Source organism: Carassius auratus, unplaced genomic scaffold (assembly GCF_003368295.1).
Source record: "Carassius auratus strain Wakin unplaced genomic scaffold, ASM336829v1 scaf_tig00217227, whole genome shotgun sequence".
Taxonomy (NCBI): domain Eukaryota; kingdom Metazoa; phylum Chordata; class Actinopteri; order Cypriniformes; family Cyprinidae; genus Carassius; species Carassius auratus.
Genome location: NW_020528951.1, coordinates 158,659 through 178,924, shown reverse-complemented (window position 1 = coordinate 178,924; position 20,266 = coordinate 158,659). Strand labels below are relative to the sequence as shown.

General features: G+C 35.8%; 1 protein-coding gene across 7 annotated transcripts; it reads right to left on the bottom strand.

Moving 5' to 3' along the window:
• Window positions 1-3,115: 3,115 nt before the first annotated feature.
• Window positions 3,116-19,794, bottom strand: LOC113100284 (NLR family CARD domain-containing protein 3-like). 7 transcript variants are annotated; one of them, XM_026265065.1, is made up of 11 exons: window positions 19,647-19,793; window positions 14,856-15,176; window positions 12,805-12,919; window positions 12,258-12,370; window positions 11,828-11,950; window positions 11,243-11,365; window positions 8,790-10,742; window positions 8,450-8,623; window positions 8,191-8,364; window positions 3,989-4,035; window positions 3,116-3,903 (listed from the first exon to the last, which is right to left on the bottom strand). In XM_026265065.1, the coding sequence occupies exons 4-11, from the start codon at window positions 12,347-12,349 to the stop codon at window positions 3,374-3,376; spliced, it is 3,216 nt and encodes a 1,071-aa protein (XP_026120850.1). In that variant the 5' UTR covers window positions 12,350-12,370; window positions 12,805-12,919; window positions 14,856-15,176; window positions 19,647-19,793; the 3' UTR covers window positions 3,116-3,373. The 7 variants fall into 7 exon arrangements, with proteins under 7 accessions (XP_026120850.1, XP_026120854.1, XP_026120849.1 ...); XM_026265069.1 differs by lacking the exon at window positions 12,805-12,919; XM_026265064.1 differs by lacking the exon at window positions 14,856-15,176.
• Between the last annotated feature and the right edge of the window lie 472 nt (window positions 19,795-20,266).

The following is a 20,266-nucleotide window of genomic DNA, read 5'->3' as shown; positions in this document are numbered from 1 at the left end:
TGATTAGTAAAATGCATTGCTAAGAACTTCATTCAAACAACTTTAAAGGTGATTTTTTTGCATCCTCGAATTCCAGATTTTCAAATAGTTGTATATCAGCCAAATATTATCAGATCCTAGTAAACCATACATCAATGGAAATCATATTTATTCAGCTGTCAGAAGATGTATAAATCTCAATTAAAAAATGTGTCACAGGTTTTGTGGTCCAGGGTCACATATGTTTACCAACACTCTTCAACCATTTAAAATGATTCAGTTCGATTTGGTGAACTGGTTCAAAAAGATCCGGTTACATCGAATGATTCATTCGCAGACTGGATTGTTTTGAACACTCTCTCACAACAGACCTGGAAGAGAAGACAATACTGAAAAAAAGTTGTAGTTTTTGCTATTTTTGGATGAAAATGTATTTTCGATGCTTCAAAAAATTCCAACGGACCCTCTGATGTCACATGGACTACTTCGATTATGTTTTTCTTACCTTTCTGGATATGGACAGTATACCGTACACACAGCTTCAATGGAGGGACTGAGAGCTCTCGGACTAAATCTAAAATATCTTAAACTGTGTTCTGAAGATAAATAGAGGTCTCACGGGTTTGGAACGACATGAAGGTAAGTTATTAATGATACAATTTAGATTTTTGGGTGAACTATCCCTTTAAGTATACTTAATAAAATAAACCTGAAGTACAGTATAAGTAATGTTGTGTCAACCTCCTAAGAATGTTGCCTGTTAGCTGAGAAGGGTGTTCAATGTTTTTCTAAGAATGTTTTATCTCATTATTAAGAGAACATAAAACACAAAATGCCTAAATACAACATTTTTATCTAACCATTTGAGAACATTATTAAAGACCAAATAACTTTGAACAAACATTATATTAACATTACTGGAGGAATGTTTGTTTGTAACCTCAAAAGAATGTTTGCAAAAGTTCTGAGAATGTTCCGTGTTAGATGGGGAGGTCTCATTAATGAAGAAGTTCATTTTACATTGGTGTGTGTACAGGCTTATAAAGATAACGTATATTTTAGGATAACATGATTTTTTTAAACCTTGAAACAAGACTGATTGTAAAGTTTTGATTTGATATCTGATATGATGATTTCATCATACCTGTGATCAATGATGGTACAATGTTGCATGAAAAAAAGCAGCTGGATATGAAATGTTACTTTTTATTAAATATGAAATGTACAATATGATAAACATAACATACAATAAAACTAGATAGTTGTTCAAGTGTTTATTTAAAGACATTGATTTTGTCAATAAATATTTTTTTCTGCATAAAAATGTCAAAAATTTAAATTTGTCTGTTGTGGTACAATGTTGCCTTGAGGCGACATACTTTAAAAAAAAAAGTAAATAAATGAAAAATAAATGATGAAAATGTTTCATAATATTGTTAAAGCGTCCAATCCTAAGTTGGAAAACATCACAAATAATTTTTAATCATTGATATCATATTGCGTACCATTTCCAATTTGAGCATGTTATTGTAGAGTAACGGATATGCAGTTCATCGATTCATGGGTTCTGAACTAATGAATCACGGTTTGTTGAATCTAAAACAATGCAAACCCAAAGCTTGCAGATTTTGAATTCAGGCATATAAACCCAACTCTCTCTAAACTAAATGCCTGGCCTGGCACCAGCTTGGCTGGATTTAAATTTATGTCACCCTGGACAGAAATTCCACAGTCACGTGAGCAGCCTCAAAGGAGAAACGAAACCCATTCCACAACACACACACACACATAATCACACACAAACAAACTTTTGTTGGCATAAAATGGTTAATCCTTGTTATGTGAGGATTATGACAAGTTGCTAACTTGTAAATTGGAAATGCTTCTCCTAATTTAATGTTCTCAAATAAGAGTCATGATTCTGTAACCCTACTCCCGACCAGCTCATAAAACTTTATGATCCCACTGGGAAACAGGACAAGAAAAAGCTAGCTCACTGGTACCTTCTCTCAATGTATTCTAAATGTATTGAGTATTGCTTTTTGGTGCATTAGATGTTTTCCATAATCAAAAATTGGAGAATCTACAATTTTATCGTTGGTTAATCAAACTTTAAATGTGTGTTATTCAGCATATGAATGTAATGTCGTGTTTCTATCAGTTATATATGTAATTTTTGGTATCTGTGGAATTGTCATGTTGTGACCCAACTATCCACCTACAGGAAAAGTTTGTAAAATGTATTAATCTGGAATTACGGACTTGCTAGAATATCACTGCTGAAATCTGATAAGCCAGAACTTATTAGAGTGGGTGTTTCCTCAGAGACAAAGGAACGTTTTTCCCGCTTCAGATCGCGGACATTCATTGGTTGTTCACGCAAACAGAGGCGGGAATCAGTCAGCCATAAGAACTGACCCAGGAATTTCCTCCTTCGCGATCTTGGTCCACTCTCCTATCACCGTTGATCTCAGCACGTCGGCTGTTGTTGTCTTTCAAGGGTTACTGTCTGTGAGTTTGCAAAACTGAGCAATTATTCTGTGATCACGCCTAATTCTCTCACCTCTCTCTCTCATCATCTCTCTCTCTCTCTCTCCCTCATTTGGATTCCGTTACGTCTTGTACAAAGTTTACTGTCTGTATTGTCGTACGCGTTATTTACTCTGTGTGATATGTAGTTTGATGTATTATTAGTTCAATTATTAAAAACCAATATATATTCATGATTGCCTCTGTCTAAGCACTCACACTATGAGTCAATGAAATGTCTTATCTTTAGCTACAAGCTCTTTACTTTTAGTAAAGAAATTTCATAATGATAGGATAATGTTTTCATGGCCAGATAATATTTTTCCTTGAATTATAAGAAGTGATAACTGTATTGAAAGTTGATAAGTTAATCTTACGGCCAGTGCTGGACAAACCACTGTTTGATTTGTGGTAATTTACAGTAAGAGATATCACTATAATTGATATGAAGAATGGAATATTGACATATCAATGAGTAAATTACAGTGCCTTATAATGAGTTATTGATATATACAATTGACCTATTTTTCATCTTCAATAATTTTAATGTAACTGTCATATGAAATATATTAATCATATTCCTGATTAATTATTAAAATTCCCTATATATCATTTGAGTTAATTATTATGTACAACCCAGTGCGGCTACAGTAGTTTAAGGTCAGAGTGCATTTTTTTTCTATTACATTTTGAATATGTTATGGTAATGGTATTAATGGTAAACGTGTAGTATTTTTTTTTTCATAAATGTATTTTCTTGCAACTGTAACTAGCCTAGTTATTCAAGTTTAAATTGTGAGAAAATTACATCTGTAAGATTAGGAGGTTAAAATGTGATTCCATAGAGGCTTCTCACAGAAGGCTGTTAATTTTCACACAGAAAAACTGAACAATCAGGATAAACTACAATTCCAGCATAGATGGGTTCAGTGAATGTGGTGTTGAATGTGTGTATGTGTATGAGTGTGTGTGTGTCATAGATGCAGTAGAAGGACAGAGAGCCAGCCGACCAGTCCAGATATACTCCTACTCTATTAGAGCGCGACGTAGGGGCAGGAATGTCAGTTGTCTTATTATTGCACCAAAAAGTGTACAAGTTATCACTACAATAAAGACTCCATGACATTTCATTCCTTCCAAACCTACAGTTACTTCCTCCTTTCCTGCAGATTCTTTTATATGTCATTGCTACATGCCCTGAGCCATGCCATTCAACCTCCCAGTAACAGCGTCCAGTCAGACTCTCTCTGCACATAACCTGCTCACAGTTCTCAAATCTCTCTGGATGATCAGGATATTGTTGATGCTCTTTCTTACATGTTGCTGTTTTGTTCTTCTCAGACAAGATGAGTTGAGTGTGTGCTGTGTTTGGATCCAGTGTGAGATCACAGGCATCTGAACACAGAAAGATTGATCAGAACATCTGACATAATTAAATATTCATAGGTGTGTGTGTATGTGTGTATGTGTGTGCATGTACATTTTCTCAGTCCTGGTCTGATCCTCAAATGTCCTCCATGGTCCACACTAAAGAGACAAAAACATATATGCCAACAAATAATGTTCAATAAGGTGACAACTAAATTGGAAAAAAAATAAAAAAAATAAGTAGATTTACTTAATTTTTACTTTGCAAGTTTTTGCACACATACATTTTAAGTACAATTTAAGTATTTAAGTAAAATCTAACTAAGTTACATTTAGCAAAGGAATTGAGTAAATTTATGTGTAATATCTATCTAGTTACTTTGTTAATTTACTCAAACAAGGTAGCACTGGAAAACAACCATGCTACTGAAGCATGTGGCTCATTTGCATACATATATGTAAGCAAATAGACAGCTTGTTATCCTTTGTAAATAATATGTCCACTCAACATAATTATCCAAATGAACACAGAGACCTTGATACTAAGTGCATTAGCATGGTTTAAATCGTACTTGTATGACTGCCATCAATTCGTAACAGTGAATGAAGAGGTATCATATCGATCACAAGTGCAGTATGGAGTACCTCCAGGCTCAGTACTAGGGCATTTACTCTTCACACTTTACATGTTACCCTTGGCAGGTATCATCAGGAAACACGGTGTTAGCTTTCACTGTTATGCTGATGATACTCTTTTCTTTGTGGCCCGGCGAAACATACCAATTTGAAAAACGAATGGAATGCATAGTCGTTATAAAAAACTGGATAACAAGTAATTTCTTACTGCTAAATTCTGAAAAAAAAGAAAACCGATGCCACCAAAATTGTTGTCAAGGTTTGCTTCAGTTGGTCTCTTGACCGTTTTACAAATTCAAAGTCATCTGCTTCTAAGCAAATCAAACCTTGAAGTACCAACCTTGTGTTTAAACTTTTTGCCTATAACTCATGACAAATGAGCCTCATGTAGTGGTCTCTCTTTGGTTTATTGACTGACATTCAGATATTACTGAACTGAAAAAAGGCCCACTAAACAAATGCCACTGTAATGCTTTGATTGATTGACAGACAGACAGATAGCTGCATTGGCTTAGGCTTTAAGATATGAACACTTATCATACAATTCTCAACAGTGTTGAAAATATTATTTTTTTTATATTGCCGTGCAAGATGGGAGTTTTTAATATGGTGTTACCTGGCATGCATTGCCACATTAAGCATTTTGTTAAGATTCATATGCTGGTTCTTGATTCGCTGTGTGTCGAAATAGCACTGAAAATTATTATTCTTATTTTTATATGCATTGCATAGATTTATAATTCATTCACTGCAACCATTAGATCAGCACTATTTTATGGTACTTTGTTTTATGTGCTGTAGTTTCATATGGTTCATTTTGAAAAACCTAAACATATATATGATAATAATACAAAAGTTATTTTGATTGTAATTAGGCCAGCTCATGATGATTTCAACAAAAACAGGTGCTCCTAGTTCACCAATTCAAAATGAATCATTTGAAATGCTCCGCGTCTCCAATAAGCATTAATCCACAAATTACTTAAGCTGTTAATTTTTTTTTTTTTACGTCACTGACACTCAAAATAAACCAATATCCCGGAGTAATTAATTTATTGTTATTAACTTACTGAACTGCTGTGAAGAGAGAACTGAAGATGAACACCGAGCAGAGCCAGATAATGAACGTACACTCCCACTGCGGGAGCAGTTGTCGTTTTTGAGTCAAGAACCATCGGTTTTCGAATCACCAATACACTGAACTGAGAACAGTTTCCTTCGGACATGTCTGATTTGAGAACCGAGAAGCTGAAGATACTGCACATTCGTGATTCAGTGTGAAGCAGACTGACACACAGCACATCTGAACTGAACTTGTTCTCTTGGTTATTGATTCTGAAATGATTCTGTGCCAATGTTATGAGCGCTGATAAACCAAAGGCTTGAATGAAGGGAAATCTGGTGAAATGTAAGTTTATTTAATAACAAATAAATTGCAATGGATTATGTATAGTAAGTCGATCATGTCTTCTGCATTGCTGACACATAATTTATTTACTTTATATCTTCAAGACTTAATTGCTTGTCTGCACATTATTGCTGTAACTATTTAGGTGCGTTGTTGCATAATTGTAAACTTTTCATGATTGATGTTTTTAATTGACTAAAGTTATGATTACCAGAGGTGGAGAGTCCAGGGGTCAGAAAGTAAAAGTCCTGCCACATTTTTGCTCCACCCATGAACTCAGCAGCTGATTTCACCAGAGGAGGAAACAAGTCATTCCTTCCAAGTCACAAACTAGTCTCAACTCAAATCCCAAGTCCTCAAAGAGTTAAAGTCAATGAGATAATTAAGAGACTAATTAAATGATGATTGTGCATTGGTGATGAACACCTGCTGTTATTGTGCGTTACAGAGGATCAGATGCTGATGTTTTATTGGTTAAAATTATGCCACCATCATGGAGATCAGTGTTTGCTTCAGTTGGGCTCTTGACCTTTGGCTTCTTGTGTTAGATATTTCTCTGTAAAAGTACATGTGCTGTTATAAAACAGTGCGATCATTGCTTTGCAGAAAACCGTTACTAGCTGCTTTTACATGATGAAGTAATTATTAGGCATCAGCCTGTTTATTTCCAAAACAATTTTATGTATTTATTATTAACAAATGTTCAGTTTTTAAATAAACTACCTTGTGGAACCGTTGGTTTAATCACTATAATGAATACATTTCCTAATGTATGTAATAAATATATATTTTTGAAATCTTTTCCTAATAAGAAGCACAGACATCATGACCCAGCATATGAATCTCAACAATGGTGACAATCAACAAAACGCTTCAAGCTGAAGTGCATGCTGGGTAACACCATAGTAAAAACTCCCATCATGCACTGTAGCATGAATAATTATTGTAACCACTGTTGAGGATCATATGATAAGTGCTCATGTCTAAAATCCTGAGCCTGTACAGTTTTTTTCCCCCCCAATATTTAAGCATTACAATAATATTTGTTTAATAGGACTTTTTTTGTAGTTCAGTAATTGCTGAACATAATTTAACAAACCAAAGAGAGACACCTTCATGAAGTTAATTAAAATGTTTTAGATGAAAAAAGGGCAATTCAATTTTCTACTTCAAGCTTTTCATTCAGTAATGTGTTAATGTTTACTACGTAACACAACCGCAAGTGTTTAAAAGCAAATTATTTTGAATTATTACAAAGGTCAAGAGCCCAACTAAAGCAAACACTGATCTCCATGATGGTGGAAGGTTTTTTTTTTTTTCTTTTTTTCTTCCAGTTGATTTCATCCAAGGCTGTGCTTAAAGTCAATTGTAGTTCTTGTGTTTCTCTTTTCTTCAGTGATGTTGATTGTTAACAGCAGGTGTTCATCACTAATGCAGAATTATCATTTAATTAGTCACTTAATTATCTCATTGACTTTAACTCTTTGAGGACTTGGGATTTAACTTGAGACTTGTTTGTGACTTGAAAGGAATGACTTGATTCCTCCTCTGGTGAAATCAGCTGCTGGGTTCATGGTTGGAATAAATATATGGCAGGACTTTTACTTTCTGACCCCTGGACTCTCCACCTCTGATGATTACTGACTTTATATATTTGAATGTTTGATAGACTTGATGCCATTACATCATCGCCAATTACATCAATACATAGAGCGTAAAAGAACGTTTTTTTTTTCAACCGGTTTATTGAATCTAACTGTCTGAAAGAACTGGTTTGCTGAAAAGAACCAAACTTACCATCTCTATTAAAATGAATTTAAACAAAAAAGAAAACCTAAATGAATCATCTATTATTCAGACTTGACTCAGACTCCAAATTAAAGACTTGTGAACATCTCTGCATCATAACAGCTCATGCATTGCTGTAAAAAAAAGATCTAACACGGGAGTCAAGGGTTAAGAGCCCAACAAAACAAACACTGATCTCCACGAAGGGGGCATAATTTTAACCAATAAAACATCATTATATGATCCTCTCTATATCACCATTTAATTAGTAACTTAATTAGTGAATTAACTTTAACTCTTCGAGAATTTGGGATATGTCTTGAAGACTTGGTTGTGACTTGAAAGTCACAACTCTGGTATATTGCAACCATTTTCACAGCTATAGTGTGCCGAGAGGCATGATGCACAGTTTGATCAACCTTTTTATCTGTAAGATTAACAATATAGTGTAAATCCAAATATCACTCTTACTACCCACATACTTGAGTATCTCCAGTTTATATTTTGTATCCTCCAGTTTGTGTTTGAGCAGCTGCACTCCTAACTGTCCTGGGTGGTTGTAGCTCAGATCCAGCTCTCTCAGATGTAAGGGGTTTGAACTCAGAGCTGAAGACAAAAAACCACAGCCTTTCTCGGTCACCATACAGCCTGATAACCTAAAAAACACAGTAAGATCATCTACAAACACAAATCAACATTATGATTAGCTGACTATATGACCTCTCATATGTTCCTAAATACCTTAGTTTTTGTAGCTGACAATTTTCACTCTTTAATCCATCAGAGAGCAGCTTCACTCCTGAATCATGCAGGTCATTGTTACTCAGATCCAACTCTCTCAGGGCAGAGTTTGAGGATTTTAGAGCTGATGACACACTTTCACAGTCCTGGTCAGTTAGATTACAGCCAGAAAGACTGAAAAACAGCATGTTTTCTTTGAGTGTAATATGTTTTAAAGTGAAAATGCATCTTATAGACCCTTTCCACAGACTGTAAGGATGCATTTTAATGGTCATCAGCATAAGAAGTCGTTCAAAGTTTTTAGATTTTCTTTATAGACGATATAGAAATAGACACTCACAGGGCTTTAGTGCAGCTGCTGGCAGCTGGTAACAGTCTTCTTCTTCCCTCATCTGATGTGTTGTATTTCGTGAGGTCCAGCTCATCCAGCGGCTCCTCTAACATCTGAAGCATGTAGGCGATTGTTGAGCAGTGAGCAGGAGAGAGTTTCTTCTCTGAGTGTTTGTCTGATTTCACAAACTCCTTAATCTCCTTGGACAGAGTTTGATCTTTCACTTCCAGCAGACAGAGGAACAGATTGATGGATCTTTCAGTGGAGAGTCTATGTCCATCTTTGATCTTCTCTTTAATGTACTGTGTGGTTCTCCTGATGCTCTCTGAGCTGTTCTCTGTGTGTGTCAGTAGATCCTGTAAGAGTCTCTGATTGGACTCCAGTGAGATGCCCAGCAGGAACCGCAGGAACAGATCCAGATGTCCATTCTCACTCTCAAGGGCTTCATCCACTGCAATTTTAAGCAAATGTTGTACTGAAGCAAAATTCTTTAATCCCTCCATAATTGCACATACATAATAGTAAAACACATACAAAGCAGCGAGAAACTCTTGAATGCTTAAATGAATGAAGCTGTAGACATTCCTCTGATGAATCACAGACTCCTCCTTAAAGATCTCAGTGCAAATACCAGTATACAATGATGCATCAGTAATATCTATGCTGCTCTCAATCAGGTCCTCCTCATAGAACATCACATTGCCCTTCATCAGCTGTTTGAAAGCCACTTCAGCAAGTTTCACAATCACTTCTCTGTTGGACTGCAGGAGTTTATCTGGATCTCTCTCTTCATACTTCTGCTTCCTCATGTTGATCTGAATCAGCAGGAAGTGGATGTACATTTCAGTCAGAGTTTGAGGGATTTCTGCTTTCGGATCTTCTTCCAGGAGCTTCTGAAGCACAGTGGATGAGATCCAGCAGAAGACGGGGATGTGGCACATGATGTGGAGGCTTCTTGCTCTTCTGATGTGTGAGATGATTATATTGGCTTGATGCTCATCACTGATTCTCTTCCTGAAATATTCCTCCTTCTGAGGCTCAGTGAATCCCTGAATTTCTGTCAGACGGTGGATGTATTCGGAGGGGATCTGATTGGCTGCTGCTGGTCTGGAAGTGATCCAGATAAGAGCAGAGGGAAGCAGCTCTCCTTTCATGAGGTTTGACATTAACACACCCACTGATGAAGTCTCAGTCACATCACAAACTTTCTGAGCGTCTGAAAACATCAGTGTGATTCTGCTTTCATCCAGACCATCAAAGATGAACACAACTTTGCACTGCTCATAAATCTGTGAGTCCAGATCTTGAAGTTCAGGATGAAAGTCCAGCAGAAGTCTGTGAAGACTGTACTGATGATCTCGGATCAAGTTCAGTTCTCGAAATGGGAGCACAAACATAAAATCTACATCCTGATTGGCTTTTCCCTCGGCCCAGTCCAGAATGAACTTCTGCACAGAGACGGTTTTTCCAATTCCAGCGATGCCTTTAGTAAGAACAGTCTTGATCTGGTCTTTCTCCTCAAATCCTGCTTTAGGTGAAGCTTTAAAGATGTCACTGCAGCAGATTGAAGTGTCTTGTGAGTGTTGTGTTCTGGATGTTTTGTCCATCTGTAAAACCTCATGTTCTTCATTCACTCCTTCTCTCTCTCCCTCTATGATGTAGAGCTGTGTGTAGATGCTGTTCAGGAGGGTTACATTCTCTTGTTTGTTTCCTTCAGATAATCTCTCCCACTTTTTCTTCATGCTGGTTTTGTGGTGGTCTTTGAATCTATGAAGGACATCTTCTATTGATTGGTGAGAATCCTGTATCAGGGCTTCAGGCTCTTCCAACAGAGTGTGTGTTTTATGAATACTTTTTTTGAGGGTCAGAAGGTCAGAAACATTTATATTCTGACTGCTGTGGTTCTGATAGGTGGATACAGAGTATGATAAAGATTTGATCAGATCATATATCTCTCCCCTGCTGAAATAGAAAAGACAATAGCAACAAAAAGACAATGACAGTAATTACAATGACTAATATGACAATGACTCATAAAACACAGTTACCAGGTATCATTTTGGGAGGCACTTCTGCTTAGTATGTTGCATATTTTGGAATACATTTAATGTTGCTTCATTAAAGTTTATTAAAGTATTGTTTATTTGTAATACACTACAGTCAATTACTAAGTATACAGTATGTGACCCTGTCTGTGAAAACTCACAATTAAAATTTTTGTTGGAGATTTACTTTTTTTTTTTTTTTTTGAATCATCCTTCATAAGGTAAAAAAAAACAAAAAAAAAACATTCTTTAAAAATGTAACATTTATATTTTTATTACAAACTAAGACCATGTCAAATATTGTAATCATAGTGAAATTAATGCTTGAAATCAAACTTTGATGCTTGTTATCTCATAATGCGATTTTGAGACTTTAGCCTGTATTTCACAGAGAGGGTCCCCAATGTTTATACTAACAGGGGGTCAGAGGTCCCTGGTCCATCACTGAATTTAAGGGGTTCCATCATGGATGTGTTACTCTTCACAGACACAAAGCTGGGTTCTGGACACTTTGATCTCTGCCTCTCACTACTCCAGATACTGACAAAAGACAGACAAAAGAAGCATTTTAAAGCATAACATATGGTAAATAACCTGTATGCAACTTAGAGTTACATTTATTGCTTTACCAGAAACTTTCTGCCAAAGTTAATTAGAAATGAGGAACCTAAAATCAAATTCATCCTATCGAGGCAATAAAATTAAAATTGCTGAAATATACAAGTAACTGTTCAGAGTGCAGTCTAGAAATGAGATGAACAGAATAAACACTGAAAGAATAGAAAAAGATTAAAAAAAATTTAATGATTCAGTCAAGTACATGACAAACTTAAAGGAATTTTACTGTTTGGGAAGGTAGAGAAGATCATTCAACCAGTGAGGACATTGACATTAGTGGTTGATTAATGGTCACAATCTAACTTTGATGCTTGTTATCTCATAATTAGATTTTGAGACTTTAGCCTGGATTTCACAGAGAGGGTAACCAATGTTTATACTGACGGAGAGTCAGAGGTCCCTGGTCCATCACTGAATTTAAGGGGTTCCATCATGGATGTGTTACTCTTCACAGACACACAGCTGGGTTCTGGACACTCTGATCTCTGCCTCTCACTACTCCGGATACTGACAAAAGACAAACAAAAGAAGCATTTTAAAGCATAACATATGGTAAATAACCTGTATGCAACTTAGAGTTACATTTATTGCTTTACCAGAAACTTTCTTCCAAAGTTAGTTAGAAATGAGGAACTAAATTCATCTTAGATTCAGTCAAGTACATGAAAATTTTAAAGGAATTTTACTGTTTGGGAAAGTAGGGAAGATCATTCTACCAGAGAGGATCAGTGACAGTAAAGTTTCAGGAAAGCTATTTTGTGCCTCTCTGTGATGGTTCCATGAGACAACACTCACTAATGCTAAAATGTCTTACCTGAGGTCATAGGCAACTGCTTCATCACTGAGGTCAGAGGCCAGATTCTTCATGGGCTGATTGCAGCTTGATCCAGGAGATGGAGCGCTCATTTTAGAGTCCTGCTCTCATTTCTATTAAAAAAATAATAATAATAAAACAAAAAAAAAACTTTAGAGATGTACTAAAATGAAAATCCTGGCCTAAACCGAAACTGAAAATACTGGATGACCTTGGCCGAAAACCAAAAATACTTTTTAATAATATAATTTTTTTTTACACATTTTTAATTAATCTAAACATTTTTAATGATACTGAATTTGAAAAATACAGGCCCAATAAAATAACTACACATTTATTGAAAGTAAAACAATAACATTGGACAAAAACTGATTTGTACTAAATATCAATATATTATTTTTATTCAGTTCAACAGAAAACACTGCAACAGAATCAGATTTTACTGACTTATTTTTTTTTTTTTCAGTAATAATTATCCAAATAACGTAAGTCCCAAAAAAATCTTTTATTATCAGAGCAGAGAATATGGACTAGTGTCTGTTTAGACCTCACTGATTGGAGTGTTTTTGAAGCTGCCGCCACTGATCTGGATGAGCTCACAGAGACTGTTCATCATATATCAGTTTCTGTCAAGACGTGCATCCCTCCAGGACACATTAAACCTACAACAATGACAGACAATGGTTCACTGCAAAACTCAAACAGCTCAGTCAGACCAAAGAAGATGCTCACAGGAATGGGGACAGAGTCTTGTATAAACAGGCCAAATATTCCGAAATATCAATTTACCAATATTGTAGCTGATATTTAAACATTTAGTCAAAATCGGATATCGGTTTTGTTATATCGGATTCACCAATAAATGCTGCCATCTTGAAGATGTTTTGAAAATTGCACACAGGATCCCCATTGCAGCGCATCTGACATGAGACGAGACTACAACATTGGCATACAGGTACTTGAATTGCTGTAGTTAGTAAACTTTATTTAACATAACAGCCAGTTATGCACAAATTAGATGCTTTACATGAATGCCTGATATGTACACTGTAAAACCCGATAAGTAAACTTTACTCAAACCGTTTGAGTAAACAGATTGCCTTGATTTAAACCATGTAAGTTTTAAAACTTTGCATTTAAGTAATTAAGTGATTAACTAAGTGCTGATTGTGAATTAGTGATGAACAGCTGCTGTTAACAAACAGAATCACTGAAGAAAAGAGAAACACAAGAACTACTGCAACTGACTTCAGACACAGCCTTAGATGAAATCAACTGAAATAAAATACATGAAATCTCTCAAGATCTGATTAAACAACCCCACAAACAGCATCACCAGCTCCACTTATTAATAACCAGACTGACTTTATTTCTGTCAGACGTCTACAGAAGATCTTATTGAGAATGAACTAAGGTTTAGATGTTGATTTATTGTTTCATTTGAAGTAACCATGTTAGAGATCAGTGTTTGCTTTAGTTGGGCTCTTGACCCTTGACTTCTGTCTTAGTCTTTTCTCTGGCTGTTATAACCGTGTGTTTCTAAAACACATTTGTTGTAACTCAAAAGCTCCGAAGAAATGCCATCAGGTGTTCACCTGTACCTAGCTGTAGGTTGTTGTATCCGTGAATGAGAGTCATCAATTATTTTATTATTATTACTAAAATACCTGGAGGCGGGAAATAATACACAAAATGTTATATCCACTCTGAATTACTTGATCATTCACAAATATCAATAACATTTAGTAAAAATTAGTTGCATTGAGTTGTGTTTTAGACACTAAAAACATCCAATACTTTTTAGTCAATCACATTTTTATATTGCAATAATGAAGATTTCTATGCCACCCAGACTGGTTGCTGGCCCCATCCTGGCCACCGCTATAAAAACATCTTAGCTCCCCCAATGTTGCCAAGTGTTTTCCAAACGACTACAATATGGCATGCTCGTGCCCTGCTCACTTCAACGTATCCACTCCAAGGGAGCATGCTCGTGCCCTACGAGGGAAGGAGGGCATACCCCATAAACCGTTGGGTACACCTAGTCACAGTGAAAGCGAAACTTTGATGTATAGTGCTTAAAGCCATGTTAAAATTAAATGTTTAACGCCATACAAAGCTGTTAGAAAGCATGGAGTGAGGATTTTCTAGAAGGATAAAATAACATTTTGTACCCACCCTAATAAAACCATAGCTGCAATGTGGTACTTTATTAACTAAAATAAGTTTAATCTTAACATAAACTCGCTCACTCTACTGTTAATAGATGCACTCGAATTTTATTGAATAGTACATTTAAGTAAAATATCAATCAAACATTTGTTTGTATTTCCCCTATCGGCTTTTTGTCAAGTGGATGCGAACAGCCGATCCGCCAAAGTGACGTCACTCCCCCACTCTATTCCACATCGGTGTTTTTGCTGAGACATGTTTATTATAAAACACTGATGAAAGCATATATCTCCACTTTGTTGAATTTTATTCTTGAACAGACTGCGCGTATCAAGCAGTATAAAACATGTTTCTGTTACTCATGTAAACATTTCTGAAACGTCTGTGTAGGCATATTTGACAAATATTGCATTATATTCACTTCACCTGTGACAGAGTATGCAAACACCGTGAGCGACTACTCTCTCCAGCCGTTTGCAGGTTAGTGTAGATATCCAAACACAGCGAGAGCAGCATCACAACCGGAAGCAGAAACCGGCTTGACAGCTTCCTTCTCGACTCCGCCCCCGACTGCAAACGACTGCTCTCTTTCTTTCTGCTGCAAGTCGAACGCACCTAATATAGCGCTCTGCAATATTTCCTTCAACCTCTTTCAATTCTTTTCAACCCCTCCCCTATCAGCCAATCACTGTGTGCAGAGTACGCTTGCTGACATCATCCATAGCAACGAGGTTCATAGCCACTGATCTATAATATAGAATATATATAGATCAGTGTTCATAGCCCTTCTCTCTTAACAGTTTGTCTCAGCAGCCTTGTGAATATGTTTTAAGATAAAACTCTTATCTAAAAAACTTTTACTGCTGTTTAGGATAACTTATATTAAGGGTAATGTAAAATATTTTTTGAATAAGGCCCTGGTTGTTTTTTACTCGCGTTTATGCAACAGAATTACCCTTACGAAAATTAACCATGGTTTTACCACAAATAAAACCAAAAAACCATGGTTACTGTAGTTAAACCATGGTAACCACAAATTAACCATGGTTTTGCTATATTAACCATAGTTTAACCATGGTATTTGTAGATCTGTGGTTTTACAAATGGCAGTCAATACGCCAAAAAACCATGGGTTACTACAGTTTTACTATAATAAAACCATGGTTATTTTTCGTAATACTGCTTAAATGTTGTTTCTAGCAATCACGAACAAGGCTACTTGTGCAAATTACCTGTTAGGGAGATGTATAAAACTCTGTTGACGTCGCAATGATCTAAACACATAAAACTCTCTCTCTCTCCGTATATGTGTTTGTCTAAGGCTATTTCTGATATCAAAAGTAAATATGAAAAACAGATCATAAAGGCACTTTTAATCATCGCATTGACGTCATTTTAGTCAGTTTGTCGAAATGTAGGATTCTGTTTTAAAAATTAGCTTGTAACTTCCCAGCCGGCACATGACCGACCTTCAACGTTGAAATATGGTTGAAATAAGGTCAGTTGTGGTTTCAACGTTGAAACAACGTTGATTCAACATTTAAAGCTGAATGGTTGAAAAACATCCAGCACATGACCAACTTTCAATGTTGAAATATGGTTGAAATAAGGTCAGTTGTGGTTTCAACGTTGAAACAACGTTGATTCAACGTTTAAAGATGAACTGTTGAAAAACTTCCAGCACATGACCAACTTTCAACATTGAAATATTGCTGAAATAAGGTCAGTTGTTTTAATGAAACAACGTTAAAAATGTTTAATGCTAAATGGTAGAAAAAGGTTAACAAGCTTTTAAATTATTTATATTAAATTATTTAAATTAATTATTATTTGAATAGCATTTAAAAATATTTTAGTCATGATACCTATTCTAAAATCTAAAGGTATATGTTAAATATTATCATTATTAACAACAATAAAACTATACATTTCGCTGCTTTATCACACTGAAACAACTCCCATTGGTAGTTTTATTTTATTACTTCTATCATGATTGGTTAATCTGGCTGTCATTCAGGAAACTGGACAATGAATCGGTTCGCGCTTTTCTACATTTAAAAATATGACCGTTGTTGTCGTCTTTCTGTGAGTGAGGCGGCTAACTGTGAGCTGCTGCTCGTTATAACTGACTGTTCTATCGGTCCCGAATTATTTCATATTTGCCTGTACATTTTTTATTTATTTTGAGCGAATTTGAGTCGTGACCTGTCAATGGAGAACAAAAACTGTGAACACAAGAAAGGTCAGGTGTTCTGCGAGGTCCTGAAAACATCCTGTCAAAATGAGGTAAGAAAATCGCTAACTTTATCTTTATTATATTTTGAAAATAATAAAGTATTACCAGAGTTTACAAATGGGTAGTTAAAAGGACATGTAACCTGCAGATAAATAAATACCCGTGTGTCTATTTTTGAATTGCTTTATCACAGCTGATCAAGTTAGATGCTCACCTAATGTGTTACTGGTGAGTTATGTGTTAATGTCTGTCTTTTAGAGATTTTCCCATATTTTCCTGATATGAATCCCATGCATTAGGTGTGTTATATATGTTTGTATTCTTATAATAGTTTCAAAGTGTTTTCTGCAACATATAAGTGCAAATGTCGGTATTTAAATAATATAATTTTAATGAATTAATGAAAATGAAAAAAAAAAAAAGGATTGTTTAAAGCCATGGTTCTCAAAGTGTCAGGCCCCCTCTAGTTGTTATGCAGGTGAATCACTAAATTAAACTAATTAATGTTAATACATTTTAACTTAATCTTTGAGTAAGTTTTTTTTTTTTGCACATTTAAGTATGTTACAGTTAAAGTACAGTACAGTTTTGTAACTTTTGTTACATAATTACATTTAAAATTAAATTTTAATTTAAACTTTTTTTTCATTTACCTGTGTATGTAAGCACAGTTGTAGTGTTAATGTTCAAACTGTATTGACCATGGTAAAGTGTCTGACAATTAATTTTCTTATTAGAATAAAACTGCCTCATTTTTTAACTGTAGAGCTGTAGCTGAATAGTTTGGCCTACTACGCTGCTGAAATGTAATGTTGGTCATTATGGTGCAACTTAATATTTAATAACAAATATTTTCTGAAGTGGTACTTATAAAAAGTTTGAGAATCAATGGTTTAAAGAAATGGTATAATATGAAATCCTGCTTTTTAAGAACTTTTCAGTAAACCATTTCTTATTTCCCCTTGTAGAGTCATCAAGGATCCAGCTTGTTCTTGAAACATTGGTAAGAAATTGTTCATCTGCTTCATTGCACTGTCACTTCTGCTAGAGATGCTTTGACCTTTTGTGATAGGTTTTGATTGTGCTTAGTTTAATAAAAATGTACTGAATTTGATTTGACTTGTTTTACTACACTGTAATGTTAGTGTTCTGATTAAAACAGTGTAACTGGGGGCTCTGAAAACACTGCTTGTGAATAATTTGTTAATATTGTAAATTTTCATCTGAATACATTAAATAAGTGTTTAATGAGTAGTGTTGTCCACTTTGTTTCCAACCTCACTGTTACTGAACTGTAAAGTGAAAATATTGTGTGATTTATTTTGCATTCAGTTTTCAGTTAAATATATTTCGCAATATCAAAGTTATTGTCAAACATTGTGAACATACCTAAACAAACTGGTTAAATCTTATGTTCCCTCCAGAAGTTTGCCCTCTGCAAGTGAACGACGCCTTGTGGTGCCATCCCAAAGAGGTTCATAATCACTCTCAAGGACCTTTTCCTGGACTGTGCCCAGCTGGTGGAATCACCTCCCAATCTCAATCCGAACTGCTGAGTCTTTACTCATTTTCAAGAAACATCTTAAGACTCATCTTTTTCACCAGAACTTAACCAACTAATGCTAGCACTTTTCCTTCTTTTCTTGTCTTTTATATATATAAAAAAACCTGGCTATGTGTTTTGTACTAGACTAACTGAGACTTGTCATAGCACTTGTATCCTGTTGTTGTTCGCTTGTACACCTGACTGCTTCTGTTCTTCTCATTTGTAAGTGGCTTTGGATAAAAGCGTCTGTAAAATGATTAAATGTAAATGTTTATACAGGACGGTACAGAAAGTGCACAAGTGGGAGAGAGTGGAGGGGACGGCGTCAGAAAGGACCGAGCGCTGGGACACTTTCAAGGATCACCCGAAGCACAAGCACACTGTATACACTAAGGCTGCTGGTTCTAACATTTTAGAGTGCCCTGCGGTAGAAATCTCTTTCTGCATTCCCCACGGTAAAGAAGACACAGTCCGGGGGGGTTCCCATTAGAAATCAACTGGTGGAAGGTTCCCTTCTCGAACTGTTCAACACATTTTCACTGCACAAATGTACACAACTCTTGTAATGAGACACATTACTCAAACATGTTTTTGACAGAAACTGTAGGTTTCCACCAAAATAAAAGATCCACTGGTTTCAGTCATAAAAGTACAAGGGTTTGTCTTGTAAGTGCTGAAAAAAATATGCATTTATGTGCCAAATTATTTCACAAAAACCTTTAAATATTATTGTATTTGGATTGTTCTACTACATGTTTTTAGCATTACCTCCATGCATACTCTGCATAATAAAGTGTGGGATTATTTTCATCTGTTTTATACAGTATGTTTCCAAAATTAAACTGCTGTTTGACAATTTTGAGCATGTGGTAGTTTATTGAAGTTGTTTGTAAAGCCATTGCTGCCAGTCATTAGATTTTTAGCCTTGCATGTACATTGTTGATCTAAATGCCAACTAGGATCTAGGTGTATTTACACACGGTGCAAGGTACGACGGGGAAACAACGTCGTGTTATCAACGCTGATTAACTTTTCAAAATCAACACCTCATTCAGCTTTCATCCCAGGGCTGCAGCACGACCCTAATTCACCCATAATGCAGGTAAGACGGTGAAACAGCGTCGCGATTTCAACGGTGAATCCACGTCGTGATTTCAACGTTGATCCAATTTGCAAAATCGAAAGGTTATTCAACGTTGATTCAACGTCGGGATTTCAACCATACATCAACGTCACGATTTCAACGGTGAATCAACGTCGTGATTTCAACGTTGATCCAATTTGCAAAATCGAAAGGTTTTTTCAACGTTGATTCAACCATGGTACCTGACGTTGTTTCAACGTTGAATCAACGTTGAAATGCCGGCTGGGTTAGCCTAATGAAGGGCAAAACATATAGCCGATTTTATAAATGAGGAATAAAGTCTGATCTTACCCGAAAATATGCAGCTGATTAAACACTCCAGTGTTAATAGGTTAATGCCTCGAAATAGCGGTTCTGTTTATTGTAGTACTTTCGGTATTACCGGGTCCTCGTTTATTATGTGCGGACTGTAACAGGAAGGGGGCGTTACTGCCTCGTTTCCGTCTTTCTTTTCTCTTTTTTTTTTGTGGCATACCACACCATACCTATGCCTCATTGGCCGCTCGACCGCACGTCAACGTCGCCGCCATATTGCTCCGGTCAACTCTCCGTCACACTTTTGGACAGAAGAAAAACGTACTTGACTCATCGGCAGCTTGGGGGTCTACAAACCGTCCCACAGTAATAAAAACAAATCTCGGGGTATATCTTCCACAGGTAAGACTGAACTTTTTTTTTTTTTTTACATAATGTTGTTTTAATTAATTGATATGTAGCCGATAAATAGTGATATCGCTAGTTAGCTGTCACTTAATTAAAGTTTAAATGCATTTTTATTAAGTTTTAACTGATTGTAGTTCATATCATGAAGTATGTTATGTTATGAGCACAGTATGTACAGTGAGCAAAGATAACTGTCAGGGTTAGGAATGGAGCTTAAGTGAACATTTATTTATATAGCACCTTTCAAA